Here is a 12,506-nt window from a genome sequence, read left to right as displayed (position 1 = left end):
TGTAGACATGGGCATCATGTCTAGGAGGCATCTGACTGTTCCTGAAACGTGGGCTGTGCCCCAAACACCGAGGATCCCACCTTACCACACCCCGGATTCTGTGCTCCCACCTCTCACCACACTGAGTTCTGTCCTGATGCGTCCACCTCTTCCCTGTCACTCCCCCGAGCCACGTGAGTGGTCTCAGCTCTATTTGCCTAGCAACTGGAATCCTGGGCTTCTGTCTCTGCATCACCCCGGATGCACCAAAGGCAGGTTCCAGTGGAATTTTTCTGGGCCTGTTAGCAGTTAGCACTTCTGGCTGGCTGCTCACATTACACCCCAAACACACAGTCCACTTCAGCTTGGGGGGCAGCCCACCGACAGCCTCTGCACCCCACATGCCCTTTTCCCAAGAGCTTGACTTCGGCTCTTCCCAGCTCCTTGCAAGCCCTTCAGTGTTCTCTGCTAATCCCTCCATCCCCATGAAGCACCCAGCCACAATCCACAAACAGGCCTGCCAAAACTCTCAGTGCTCTACCATCAGACCCAAGGCAGCCACACCTTGGTCAGAACTTGAGTGACTGGTCTGGGTTCCTCACAGGAGCAAATCTCCAAGTGTGGTCCCTGCACCAACAGCATGAAGTCCTCTGGGATCTATTAATGCAGAGCCCCAGGCCCTGCCCCAGCACCGGATCTTACATTGTAAAGATCCCCAGGTGGTTTAGATGCATGGTAACCTTTGAGAAGCGCTGCTGCGGACTGTCCTAGGTCAACTAACCCGTTAGAGGACGCTCCTGGATAACAAGCACCATCTCCCTTCCCCGGCACTGTAGGAACAGGAAGCCATGCCAGGATCAGGGATGCTGACTGGCCCAGGGAGGTGGGAGAGCGCATCCTGGAGGGAGACCACGTGCCGACACAGGCTAGCCTTTCCATGCAAACTGGACTTCTCACAGCTGTACAGAGCCTTAGGAGAGTGATCACCACTCTCTTGGAGGTCCTGCTTTGCAAAGAAAGAAGATGGATGCGTAACTTGTGGGGGTGGAAAGACTTGTGAAACAAGGCTGTTGGACCGCTAAGTATTGGAAGAGTTTCCATCATCACTGTTGCAGCCTCCACCACCAAACTGGAAAGATGTTTCAGCCAAGCCTGGAAGCACAGTGCATTACTGGGCAGGTACTTCTGCTAGGGAGCCATGACCGCAGGAGCTCCCCCTTCCCTTCATAAAGCTTTATAGTCCTCCAATGGCTTTTGCCTTGTAGTGTCCCAGCTAGAACTGGGCCATGGGGTAAAAGCCAGATAGGTGGGCAGAAGCCAAGTTTCTTACTTGGAAAAAGTTACATGAAGGAAGCAAGGTTTGGGCTCCACTAAAATCACGTCGCCACTCTGCTTCTCCATCCCACAGCTCCAACTACAAAACTGCTCCCCAGGTAACCAGGGGAGCCAAGACTCCCTTTCTCTCCAAGACATCCTTCATAAATCTTTCTCCTCCTTCCATCCGCTTTTCCTGATTTCTCACACAATGACCCATGTCTTTTTTTTTTTTTTTCTCCCTGCTCATTCCTTGGATCTGTGAAAGGTGCAACCTAGCACACCGGGTCTCCAGACCACCACAGCTCAGCAGTGAGACCCCACATCTCAGTTTTCAGAGCTGCCTCTTTACCATGGTGAAGTCATTTTAGGAACATGCAGAGAAAAGCAAACTGGAGCATACATCTGCAGGCAAGAAAAATCAATTCTTACCATCAGAGAACAGCTAGTCTTCTCTGGGGGCTGCTATCTCAGAGGAGAGTCTTGGGTTCAGGCTGAAGCCCTCAGACTCAGAGCCAAGACTCTGCCGGCTTCCTCTCCATGGAGCCTCTGCGGGAAATGAAGCTGAGGCAAGTCGCTAGCCCAGGGCCAGTGCTCTGGGCACCCCAGAGGAGGTTCCTGTGGCTTTGCTCATTGCTGTTCTTTCACAAAGAACCCACTACATTGCACAGTTCCTTCCAAATCCGCTCCAGTGCTTGCTGGGAAATCAACAACTCGTTCTGGACTTTCCAGATGCAACGTTTCTGGAGACCTTCTTTTTTTATTTTTTTCTTCACTCCCCCTCTTTTTCCCCTTTCTCAGCTAAAAAACGTTGGCTAAGGTCACAACAAACAATGGCCAAGCTTGTGTCACTGACCAGATGCCTCCCACCCCCAGGCCTGTGGACAAGGGTAGCTTTGTTCACTGTGTTTTAGGCGGGACTTCCTGGGCCTGCCCAAGCCCTGCTGGGGAATGTTTTGGCCAACTTCTTCCCAACCCTAAGTCACGGCTCTGGCCCTGGCCCCGGCCCCAGCTGTGTGAACCCAAGGCCAGATAAAAGCCAACATAAAAAGAACGGAGAATGTTCCTCCAAAGAACCACTGTGTGGAAAGCCGGTGCTTCCAGAGGGGCGAGATGAACGTCTCTTGCCTTCAACTCTGCTCTCGCTACCACCAAACCTGGACAGATAACGAACAAAGACAGGGTCACGCGGGGTCTCCACCGAAACGGGCCCGAGGATCACAAAGTCATTACTTACAAGTAGCGAAAGGATTGGACTCCAAGAGCAATACTGCAGCCACCAACTAAATGAGCGTGGGCAGGGGCTTGGATCCTTGGTGAATATATCGTTATCGTATCATTCCGTTTAGAAAGATTTCTGGAGCAGCTGACGATTTAGCACTCAAACTGCCGCATATTTCTGTGTTTGCTTTCAGACGCAAACCTTTGGGGTTTTAGGAAATGATTCTTTATATAGAACTAAATACGGTTTTCTAGAGAAACCAAGATCCTGAGGACTGAGGGTTCCCTATTAAGCAAATGGATAAACTTATGTATGAAGAGGTTTCAATACCAGCTCCTTGGGTGGGGGGAAGAAAATAAGTACTATCGTCTAAGGATGGAGTCAGACCAGAGCTAAGCTGTTGTTTTATTGCTTACTAGCTGCAAGACCCTGGGCAATGGCTCTGGCTTCAATTTCTCCAAGTGCAAAATGCAGATGATCACAGTATCTTTCTCAAAAGACTGTGTAAGAGATTAAAGGGGGTGGGGTGGGGCATCCATGGAAACATGTTACCTAGTGGATGATGTAAATGCTCAATGAAAGCTAGGATTTTTGCTGTTACTACCACCAGTAGCTGAAAGGGTAGGCACTGCAGTTACCCTGGGTCCAAAAAAAAAAGTCTAGACCGGACAATAAAAAGCAAACAGCTCAATTTAGAAAATGAGCAAAAGACATTCCTCCAAAGAAGATATCAAAATGACCAATAAGCACATGAAAAGACGCTCAACACCACTAATCATCAGGGAAATGCAAATCAAAACTACATTGAGATATCAGCTCACACCCATTAGGACGGCTTCTTCAAAAAACCAGACAAGACCGGGCACAATGGCTCATGCCTGCAATCCCAACACTGCGGGAGGCCAAGGCCGGTGGATCACTTGAGGTCAGGAGTTCGAGACCAACCCAGCCAACATGGTGAAACCCTGTCTCTACTAAAAATACAAAACTTAGCCAGGCGTGGTGGTGCATGCCTGTAGTCCCAGCTACTAGGGAGACTGAGGCAGGAGAATCCCAGGAGGCAGAGGTTGCAGTGAGCTGGGATCACGCCACTGCACTCCAGCCTGGGCAACAGAGCAAGGCTCTGTCTCAAAACAAACAAATAAACAAACATCAACAAAACAGAAAAGAATAAGTACTAGTAAGGATTGAGGACTGTTGGAACCCTTGTGCCCTGCTGGTGGGAATGTAAAATGGTACAGCCTGTATGGAAAATAGTGTGTTAATTCCTCAAAAAATTAATACAGAATTGCCATATGGTCCAGCAATTTCATTAATAGGTATATACCAAAAAGAACTGAAAGCAGGGTACTGAAGGGAGGGTCATGCTGCCTGTTCATGGCAACATTATTCACAAGAGCCAGAAGGTAGAAACAAACCAAGTCGTGGTAAAATAAACACAATGGAATATTATTCAGCCTTAAGAACGGCAGTTTTTTTGTTTTTTTTGTTTTTGTTTTTGTTTTTGAGACAAAGTCTCACTCTGTCAAGCTGGAGTGCAGTGGCGCGATCTCGGCTCACTGCAACCTCCGCCTCCTGGGTTCAAGCGATTCTCCTGCCTCAGCCTCCCAAGTAGCTGGGACTACAGGTGTGCACCACCATGCCCGGCTAATTGGAAGGAAATTTTGACACATGCAACCATGTGGATGAACCTTGAGGACATTATGCTCAGCACAACAGCTAGACACAAAGGGACAAATACTATTTGCTTCCACCTCTATGAGGCACCTAGAAAGTCAAATAGATAGTGACAGGTTGCAGAATGGAGGTGACCAGGTGTTGTGGGCAGGGCACGTTGGGAATTACTGTTTAATGGGTCCAGAGTGTCAGTGGTACAAGATGGAAGCGTTCTGGAGATTAATGGTGGTGATGATGGCTGCACGACCATGTGTGTATACTCAAAGTCACTGAACTATACATTTAAAAATGATGGAGATGGTGGATTTCATGTCATGTGTATTTTGCCATGATTTTAAAAAAAACAAAAAAAACCAAAAAAACCTGAGACCCACAGAGATAGTTTAGCTCAAAAGACCCTGTGAACCATAAGCCACATCATGAGATATACCACCTCAGGCTCTCCACGTACACCCAGAAGAAAGCCACCCCAGCTTCTTGGCAACGATGAACAGAAAGCCCAACTAGAAGACAAGGCTGGGGCCCGGCGAGGTGGCTCACGCCTGTAATCCCAATACTTTGGGAGGCCGAGGTAGGCGGATCATTTGAGGTCAGGAGTTTGAGACCAGCCTGGCCAACATGGCGAAAACTCATCTCTACTAAAGATGCAAAAAATTAGCTGGGTGTGGTGGCACGCACCTGTAAATCTCAGCTACTCAGGAGGCTGAGGCAGGAGAATCACTTGAACCCGGGAGGCAGAGGTTGTAGTGGGCTGAGATCGTGCCACTGCACTCCTACCTGGACGACAGAGTGAGACCCTGTCTCCAAAAAAAAAAAAAAAAACCATGAGGCTGGCCACCTATAGCAGGACTCACTCACCATGGTTCATCTTGTGTTCGATCTTGGGGAGACCGAGGGAACACAGCCAGCATTCTAACGTCAATTGAGGGCTTTTCCATTTAGGGTCGTGGCACACTTGGGCTCCTGGAGGGGGTAACAAGGTGCCTCTCCCTTGGATATATCAATTCGTTTCTGCGTCTGCATCCCACCTTCCTGGTCCTTTCTCTTCTACTCCTGACAGCAGGGTTCATCTCTTCCTTCTCAAAGTTATCAGTGTGGCTGCTTGAGGGACTCTCCCTCCCTAATTGCTGGGTTTCAATCTGCTGCAGGAGCGACTGTGAGAATCTTGTACTGAGCACTCACTCTGGACCAGGCGCTGTTCTACGCTTCACATGTTTCCTATCACTTAATCCTTCTAACAAACCAAAAAGGAAAATTCTATGATCGTCCTCATTTAACAGAGGAAAACGGAGGCTCCTGCGAGAGACAGGGCAGGATGGGTCAGAAGAACAACCCACAGGGGCAATATTCTAGGCCATGGGGCCAGCCTGAGCCAAGGTCAGAGAGAAACCGTGTGGGTAGAGGCTGTGGGGGAAAAGCAGGTGGATCCATTCATTAGAGTTTAAGAGGCATGGGAGGTGAGAAAAAACAGTAGCGAAGGATGGCGTCAGATCACGGGAGGCTATGAGGACATCAAGAACTAAGAAATTTCAATTCTAGAAAGGAGAAGAAACCACCAGTGGATTCTGAGCCAGGGAGAAGTCACAATCAGGGCTCATGATACCAGGGTGTAAGTAGGTCAAATGTGAGGGAGAAACTAGAGGGAGGAAACTGGCTACAGAATCCCCCCCCTCCACCTTCTTTCTCTCTTCCACCTCTCACCCATCATAAAAACAAGAGAAAGGCAATGCTCAAGCCTACACTTGCAAAATGATCCCCAACCAGCCATGAAAAGGAGGCGAGAGCATCACAACCAGCGGTGGGGAGTCTCCCACCGGAAGCTGAGTTATTTGCATCTTCTCTCTGCAATGTGGGAGGAGAGGCCAGGTGATGAATCCACACACTTGTTTTTGAGGTCAGGCATGCTACAGAAATAGACAGGACCGAGGTACTTTTCTGTTCTTGGAGATGGGCCCTCACCCATTAGAAGGTAAAAGCAGGCCAGGCACAGTGGCTCACAACACTTTGGGAGGCCGAGGCAGGTGGATGACCTGAGGTCAGGAGTTTGAGACCAGCATGGCCAACATGGTGAAACCCCATCTCTACTAAAAATACAAAAATTAGCCAGGCGTGGTGGTGCACGCCTGTAATCCGAGCTACTAGGGAGGCTGAGACAGAAGAATGAACTCGGGAGGCGGAGGTTGCAGTGAGCCGAGATCGTGCCGTTGCACCCCAGCCTCAGTAACAGAGAAAGACACTGTCTCAAAAAAAAAAAAAAAAAAAAAAAAAAAAACTTCATTTGAACCTAGATGGCCAAGACCTTCACCTTCAGTCCTTTCAGGTTTGCAGAATTAAAATGGCCATGAAAGCTTTCATAGCCTGTGACTCCCCAGTTTTGTAATAGCAAAGAGGGGACAGTTTTGAGGCTGTTAAACATTAACAGCTGTCCCCGACACCACTTTGACATTGCATCACCCAGATGAACAGATACAATCACAGGCAACAATGCATCACTCCAGGAAACACACAGAAATCACTGTCACTGCAAATCCCAGTAGGGCCCCCAGCCAAGGGCAAGGGACCTTTCCGGGCCATTACAAACCAGGAGGCTGATCTGCTGTGACCTGACCTCAGCAGAACACACTAGTCCTGCAGACATTTAATTCTTTAGGATTCCCCAAAGGTAATCTCTCAGAGTATGTAAGACTCACGAATACATTCTAAGGGTTTATGGCTTGGGTCCATCCTAGCATCTCAATCCAAAAGTCACTTTGGTTTTCCTTTATTAACCACCCTTAGTGATTAGCGTTGGCTGTGAAAACCACGCTACTGTTGTCTCCTTCTGGCCTCTGCAAACAGATAGCTTGCTACCTAAGGAGCCACACGTACAAACGGCAGACAGCAGAGAATCCGTGATCCCCAAGCAAAAAGACGGACGATCACGTCCACCAAGCTGAGTTTTCCTGAGTTCAACGGCATCAGATGAAACCAACCCTCTTATTATTTTGTGTTTCAGTCAAGTTGAAAATTGTCAACCAAAATAGGCCTTATTTGCTGTAGGCCCTTGTCCTCCATAGGATGAATTGGGTTGTCTTTAAAATGATAATTAATAGGCTGGGTGCGGTGGTGGCTCATGCCTGTAATCCCAGCACGTTGGGAGGCCAAGGCGGGCGGCTCATGAGGTCAGGAGTTCAAAACCAGCTTGGCCAATATTGTGAAATCCTGTCTCTACTAAAAATACGAAAATTACCTGGGCATGGTGGCATGCACCTGTAGTCCCAGCTACTTGGGAAGCTGAGGCAGTAGAATTTCTTGAACCCGGGAGGCAGAGGTTGCAATGAGCTGAGATTGTGCTACTGCACTCCAGCCTGGGTGACAGAGTGAGACTCCGTCAGAAAAAAAAGATAATTAATAAGAAAGCACATCTGGGTAGGGTGATGACTCACTTTTTGTAAAGGCTTCACAGTCATGAACAGAAAAATTATTCATCAGCCTAAGCAGTCTCCAGGGTCAAGGGTCTCAGGGACGCCCCCGTCTTCCATACGTGGCCCCCTGTCTGCATGATCAATCAACTAACAGTTACTAACTACCCTTTCCCGAATCCTGTGTGGGATGCAGGCAGATATTGTATGTAGGACCTGACTCCTAAAATTCGGAAGCTAAGTCACAAACATGGGCAAAAAAAAGGACTAGGTAACAAAGGAGTCTGCAATAGTGCCAAATGCTATATGATAAGCTGGCAGACAATAAGAGCTTTCAGAATCCAGAGGAGGGCGAGGTCACTTTTGGCGGGGATGGTCCAGGGAGGCTTCCCAAAAGATAAAGAACTTGCCTCACAGCAGGGATAAAAAACAAGGGCTTGACGGGAGCCCAAGGAACATGATGTACGAAGCAGAATAAGGTTTGATAAAGGACGAGACATAGGGAAATGAGAGACAGTAAAGTTGATTCAGAAGGAAATGACAGAAGTTTGAACCAGTAACCTGAAGAGATGTGGCTATGGTGAGAGCCAGTTGGGGGGTATGCAGTAGAGTCTATTGGCCACAGATCCAAGTTCAAAGTGTTCGGTGGGGAGTAGGGGTGAGTATGGCCCTGGGCACGTGGAGTTGGAGGCAGGGCATGCAGTACAGTCTGCTGGCCATAGATCCAAGTTCAAAGTGTTCGGTGGGGAGTAGGGGTGAGTATGGCCCTGCGCACGTGGAGTTGGAGGCACATGCTCAGAGATGGTGGTGAGATCCTACAGGCTGCCTAGGAGTTCACAGAGAGAAAGGACCTTGCACTGAACCTTGGGGCCTGCTCTTGCCTAAGCAGTGGGAGAAGAAATTCTTCTCCAGCATGCCTCAGGCCCAATCCCTCCCTCTCCTGTGCCTTTCATTAGCGCACGCAACAGCCCCAGGGCCCCTCTCCAAGACTCTCAAAGGCAAGAACCAGGTCTTCATCTTTTTTGCCTCTAACCAGGCTAGTGCCCAACACTCGGGGACTACATGGGAAATAAACCATGTGAGTTCTGAGAATCAGGCACAGAAACCAAATGAGGAGGGGGGATACAAGAAGAACTAAGTACAGCTGACCCTTGAACAACACAGGGCTTTAGAGGTGCTCACCCCGACCTCCCCATGCAGTTGAAAATCTGTACATAACTTTTGACTCCCCCAAAAGTTAACTACTAACAGCCTACTGTTGACTGGAAGCCTCAGTGATAACTCAAACAGTTGATTAACATATATTCTGCATGTTATCCATATTACAGACTTTATTCCTAAAGTAAGCTAGAGAAAAAAACAACATTAAGAAAATCATAAGGGGCCGGGCACAGTAGCTCACGCCTGTAATCCCAACACCTTGGGAGGCTGAGGTGGGAGGATCACTTGAGCCCAGGAGTTCGAGACCAGCCTGGGCAGTCTGGTGAGTGAGACCCCCATCTCTACAAAAATAAATACAAATTAAAAAATAAAAATAAATTAACCTGGCACGGTGCACGCCTGTAGACCCAGCTACTAGGCAGGCTGAGGCAAGAGTATCCTTGACCCCTGGAAGTTGAGGCTGCAGTGAGCCAAGATTACTCCACTGCACTCCAGCCTGGGCAACAGAGTGAGACTGTCTCTAAATCAATAAATAATAAATAAAACCATAAGAAAGGGAAAATACACCTATAGTACTGTACCGTATTTACTGATCCCGTAAGTTTACATCATCTGTTTACAAGATGAATCCTTTGAAATGGTGGCAACCGCAGCTGCAGACCTCAATCGACGGTACCTGACAAGCAACTGAACTTTTTCTTGTAATGTCAGGACTTTTCTCTGCTTCTGGGGAACGTTTCCAGCATCACTAGTGGCATACTCTATAGGTCCCATGGTGTTATTCGAGGCTTACGGCATTGCACTAACAGTGATGAAAAATACATAGCAGTGAGGGCTCACATTTTACTGCGATACCCAATTTACTGGAGTGATGAACTGTTCATCCAGGGCTTATCAGCATCACATGACGTTTTAAGCCGATACTCTCAGCACCTGAGCTCACTGCAATAACAACTAGGAGTGGCCACAAAATTACTACAGTATACACTATGGCTAGTTTTATGCAGTTATGATTAATACTACATCTTTGCCTTTGTTTACATTTCGCTTAAATGTGAATGGTGCCATATACAGTCTGAATGTTTGTGTAGGTAAAATTTTTAAAAATTTTAACTTTCTATAGATTTGTATGTATTTTATGGTAGTAAATGATAAACTAGTATCGAATATATTTTAGGCATTCACGGCATGTCTAACATTTTCTTAATTTTTTTGATATTTCTAGACTAGGTAGTCTGTCTTCAATTTTTTTCAGATGGTCACAAATCTCCAAAAATGTTTTCCAATATAATAATTGGAAAGAATCCATGTATAAGTAGATCTGTGCAGTTCAAATCCATTGTCTGAGGGTCAGCTGTAGTTAAGAGTGTCCGGCCAGGCGCGGTGGCTCACGCCTGTAATCCCAGCACTTTGGGAGGTCGAGGTGGGTGGATCACGAGGTCAGGAGATCAAGACCAGTCTGGCTAACACGGTGAAACCCCGTCTCTACTAAAAATACAAAAAATTAGCCGGGTGTGGTGGTGGGCACCTGTAATCCTAGCTACTTGGGAGGCTGAGACAGGAGAATCACTTGAACCTGGGAGGTTGCAGTGAGCCAAGATCGTGCCACTGCACTCCAGCCTGGGCAACAGAGTGAGACTCTGTCTCAAAAAAAAAAAAGTGTCCAAGTGAGATGCCAAAGAAAATGCTCACTGAATACACAGAGGGTGTGTCTCATTTATCTTGGAAAGAGAAATATGGAAGAGTGATGGGTGTAGACTTGGATCACAGGCACACAAGGAGCTATAAGCATAGGACGCAAAGGAAGCAAGATCTTTAGGTAAGAGGCCATTAAAGAAGAGAACAAGAAAGAGGACAGGCCACAGACCATGGCTGGCTCCAGACCAAGGGCTGTGCTGGGCAGAGGGCTCCCGTGAGGTGACTGCAGCCAGTTTCTTGTATACATCATGGTAGATGTAGACATCATGGTAGATGGTAGAGCCTTAGGACCCTTACAAAATTTCTATGGGTCCCACCCCATAAAAGATTCCTAGTATCAGCCGGGCACAGTAGCTCACGCCTGTAATCCCAGCATTTTGGGAGGCCAAGGCAGGTGGATCGCCTGAAGTCAGGCGTTCAAGGCCAGCCTGGCCAATATGGTGAAACCCCGTCTCTACTAAAAATATAAAAATTAGCCGGGTGTGGTGGCATGCACCTGCAATCCCAGCTACTCGGGAGGCTGAGACAGGAGAATCGCTGGAACCCAGGAGACGGAGGTTGCAGTGAGCTGAGATCGCGCCATTGCACTCCAGCCTGGGTGACAGAGTGAGACTCCATCTCAAAAAAAAAAAATTTCCCAGTATCAAGTGGACATATCAGAAATGGCACCCAGTTGAAAAGGCCTGCAAACAGCCCTCATTCTAAGGGATCCCATAGCTTGGTTTCCCCTTCCTGCAGCCATTCATATCCCACTGTGACACTTCGCTCCATCCATCACTGTGTACCAGCTGCACTATTATTTACTCAGTATTTTTTCCGAAGTGACTTATATCCCACTGAAATGTAGCCTGGCCCTAAGCAATAATATCTGTGAAATCACAGATTTGATTTGGTTTGGGTTTCTTTCTACTACACACTAAAATAAATATAACTTTGAAACTGCCATCTCCACATGATCTAAAATTATCTCACGGATCCTTAGTTGGAAACTCGGCACACTTTGAGAAACACTGTCTCTGGCTACACATCAAGTCACCATGCAGCATCCACAAAGTGCTTCCAGAGATTTTTTTTTTTTTTCAGACGGAGTCTCGCTCTGTCGCCCAGGCTGGAGTGCAGTGGGGTAATCTTGGCTCACTGCAAGCTCCGCCTCCCGGGTTTACGCCATTCTCCTGCCTCAGCCTCCCGAGTAGCTGGGACTACAGGCGCCCGCCACCTCGCCGGCTAGGTTTTTGTATTTTTTAGTAGAGACAGGGTTTCACCGTGTTAGCCAGGATGGTCTCGATCTCCTGACCTCGTGATCCGCCCATCTCGGCCTCCCAAAGTGCTGGAATTATAGGCTTGAGCCACCGCGCCTGGCCGATTCTCTCTTTTTTTAATCCAGAAAATCAAACCTGAATTCTCTACTGACCACGTCCCCACAACGACAGAACATGGTACCTGGCGCGTGCCTGAATCTCTGGGAGATTAAGGGCATGGTAAAAGGAGAGGCAGGGGACTTCCCTGTAAGAAGCATCTGACAGCTGTCCCAGGACACTGCCTATCAAACCAGCAATAAGAGGAAAAGAAAAAGAAACAACTCATTCAATCTTAAAAACAAAATCCAAAAATGACAAACAGAATCAGAGGAAAAAAAAAAAAAACCCAAGAACCATGAGGCCAATGAAGGAAATGCAGAAAATCTTGCAATCTGCTGGGCACGGTGGCTCACGCCTGTCATCCCAGCACTTTGCGAGGCCAAGGCGGGCATATCACGAGGGTCAGGAGTTCCAGACCAGCCTGGCCAACATAGTGAAACCTCATCTCTACTAAAAATACAAAAATTAGCCTGGCGCGGTGGCGGGCACCTGTCGTTCCAGCTACTTGGGAGGCTGAGGCAGGAGAATCGCTTGAACCTGGGAGTCGGAGGTTACAGTGAGCCGAGATCGTGCCACTGCACTCCAGCCTGGGTGACACAGCAAGACGGTCTCAAAAAAAAAAAAAAAAAAGAAAGAAAGAAAAGAAAAGAAAAAAAGAAAGAAAGAAAAAATATTGCAAACCAAGATGAGTTGTAA

At 47.8% G+C, this 12,506-nt stretch overlaps 1 protein-coding gene across 4 annotated transcripts in view; it reads right to left on the bottom strand.

Annotated features, from left to right (window-relative positions):
* The window catches only part of GAS7 (growth arrest specific 7), a 289,764-nt gene that overhangs the window by 122,855 nt on the left and 154,403 nt on the right, over positions 1-12,506 (bottom strand). Inside the window, exon 1 of one of the 4 annotated variants that reach the window (XM_050765350.1) lies at positions 1,726-2,105. The exons of the other annotated variants lie outside the window; for them this stretch is intronic. Within the exon in view, the coding sequence (XP_050621307.1) occupies positions 1,726-1,728 (3 nt within the window). The 5' untranslated portion in view covers positions 1,729-2,105. Of the gene's footprint in view, positions 1-1,725; positions 2,106-12,506 lie in introns of those variants that run through there. 4 annotated transcript variants of the gene reach the window in all.

This window comes from Macaca thibetana, chromosome 16 (genome assembly GCF_024542745.1).
Source record: "Macaca thibetana thibetana isolate TM-01 chromosome 16, ASM2454274v1, whole genome shotgun sequence".
Taxonomy (NCBI): Eukaryota; Metazoa; Chordata; class Mammalia; order Primates; family Cercopithecidae; genus Macaca; species Macaca thibetana.
Note: the sequence above shows the minus strand (reverse complement) of the source record. Positions and strands in the feature narration are given on the sequence as shown.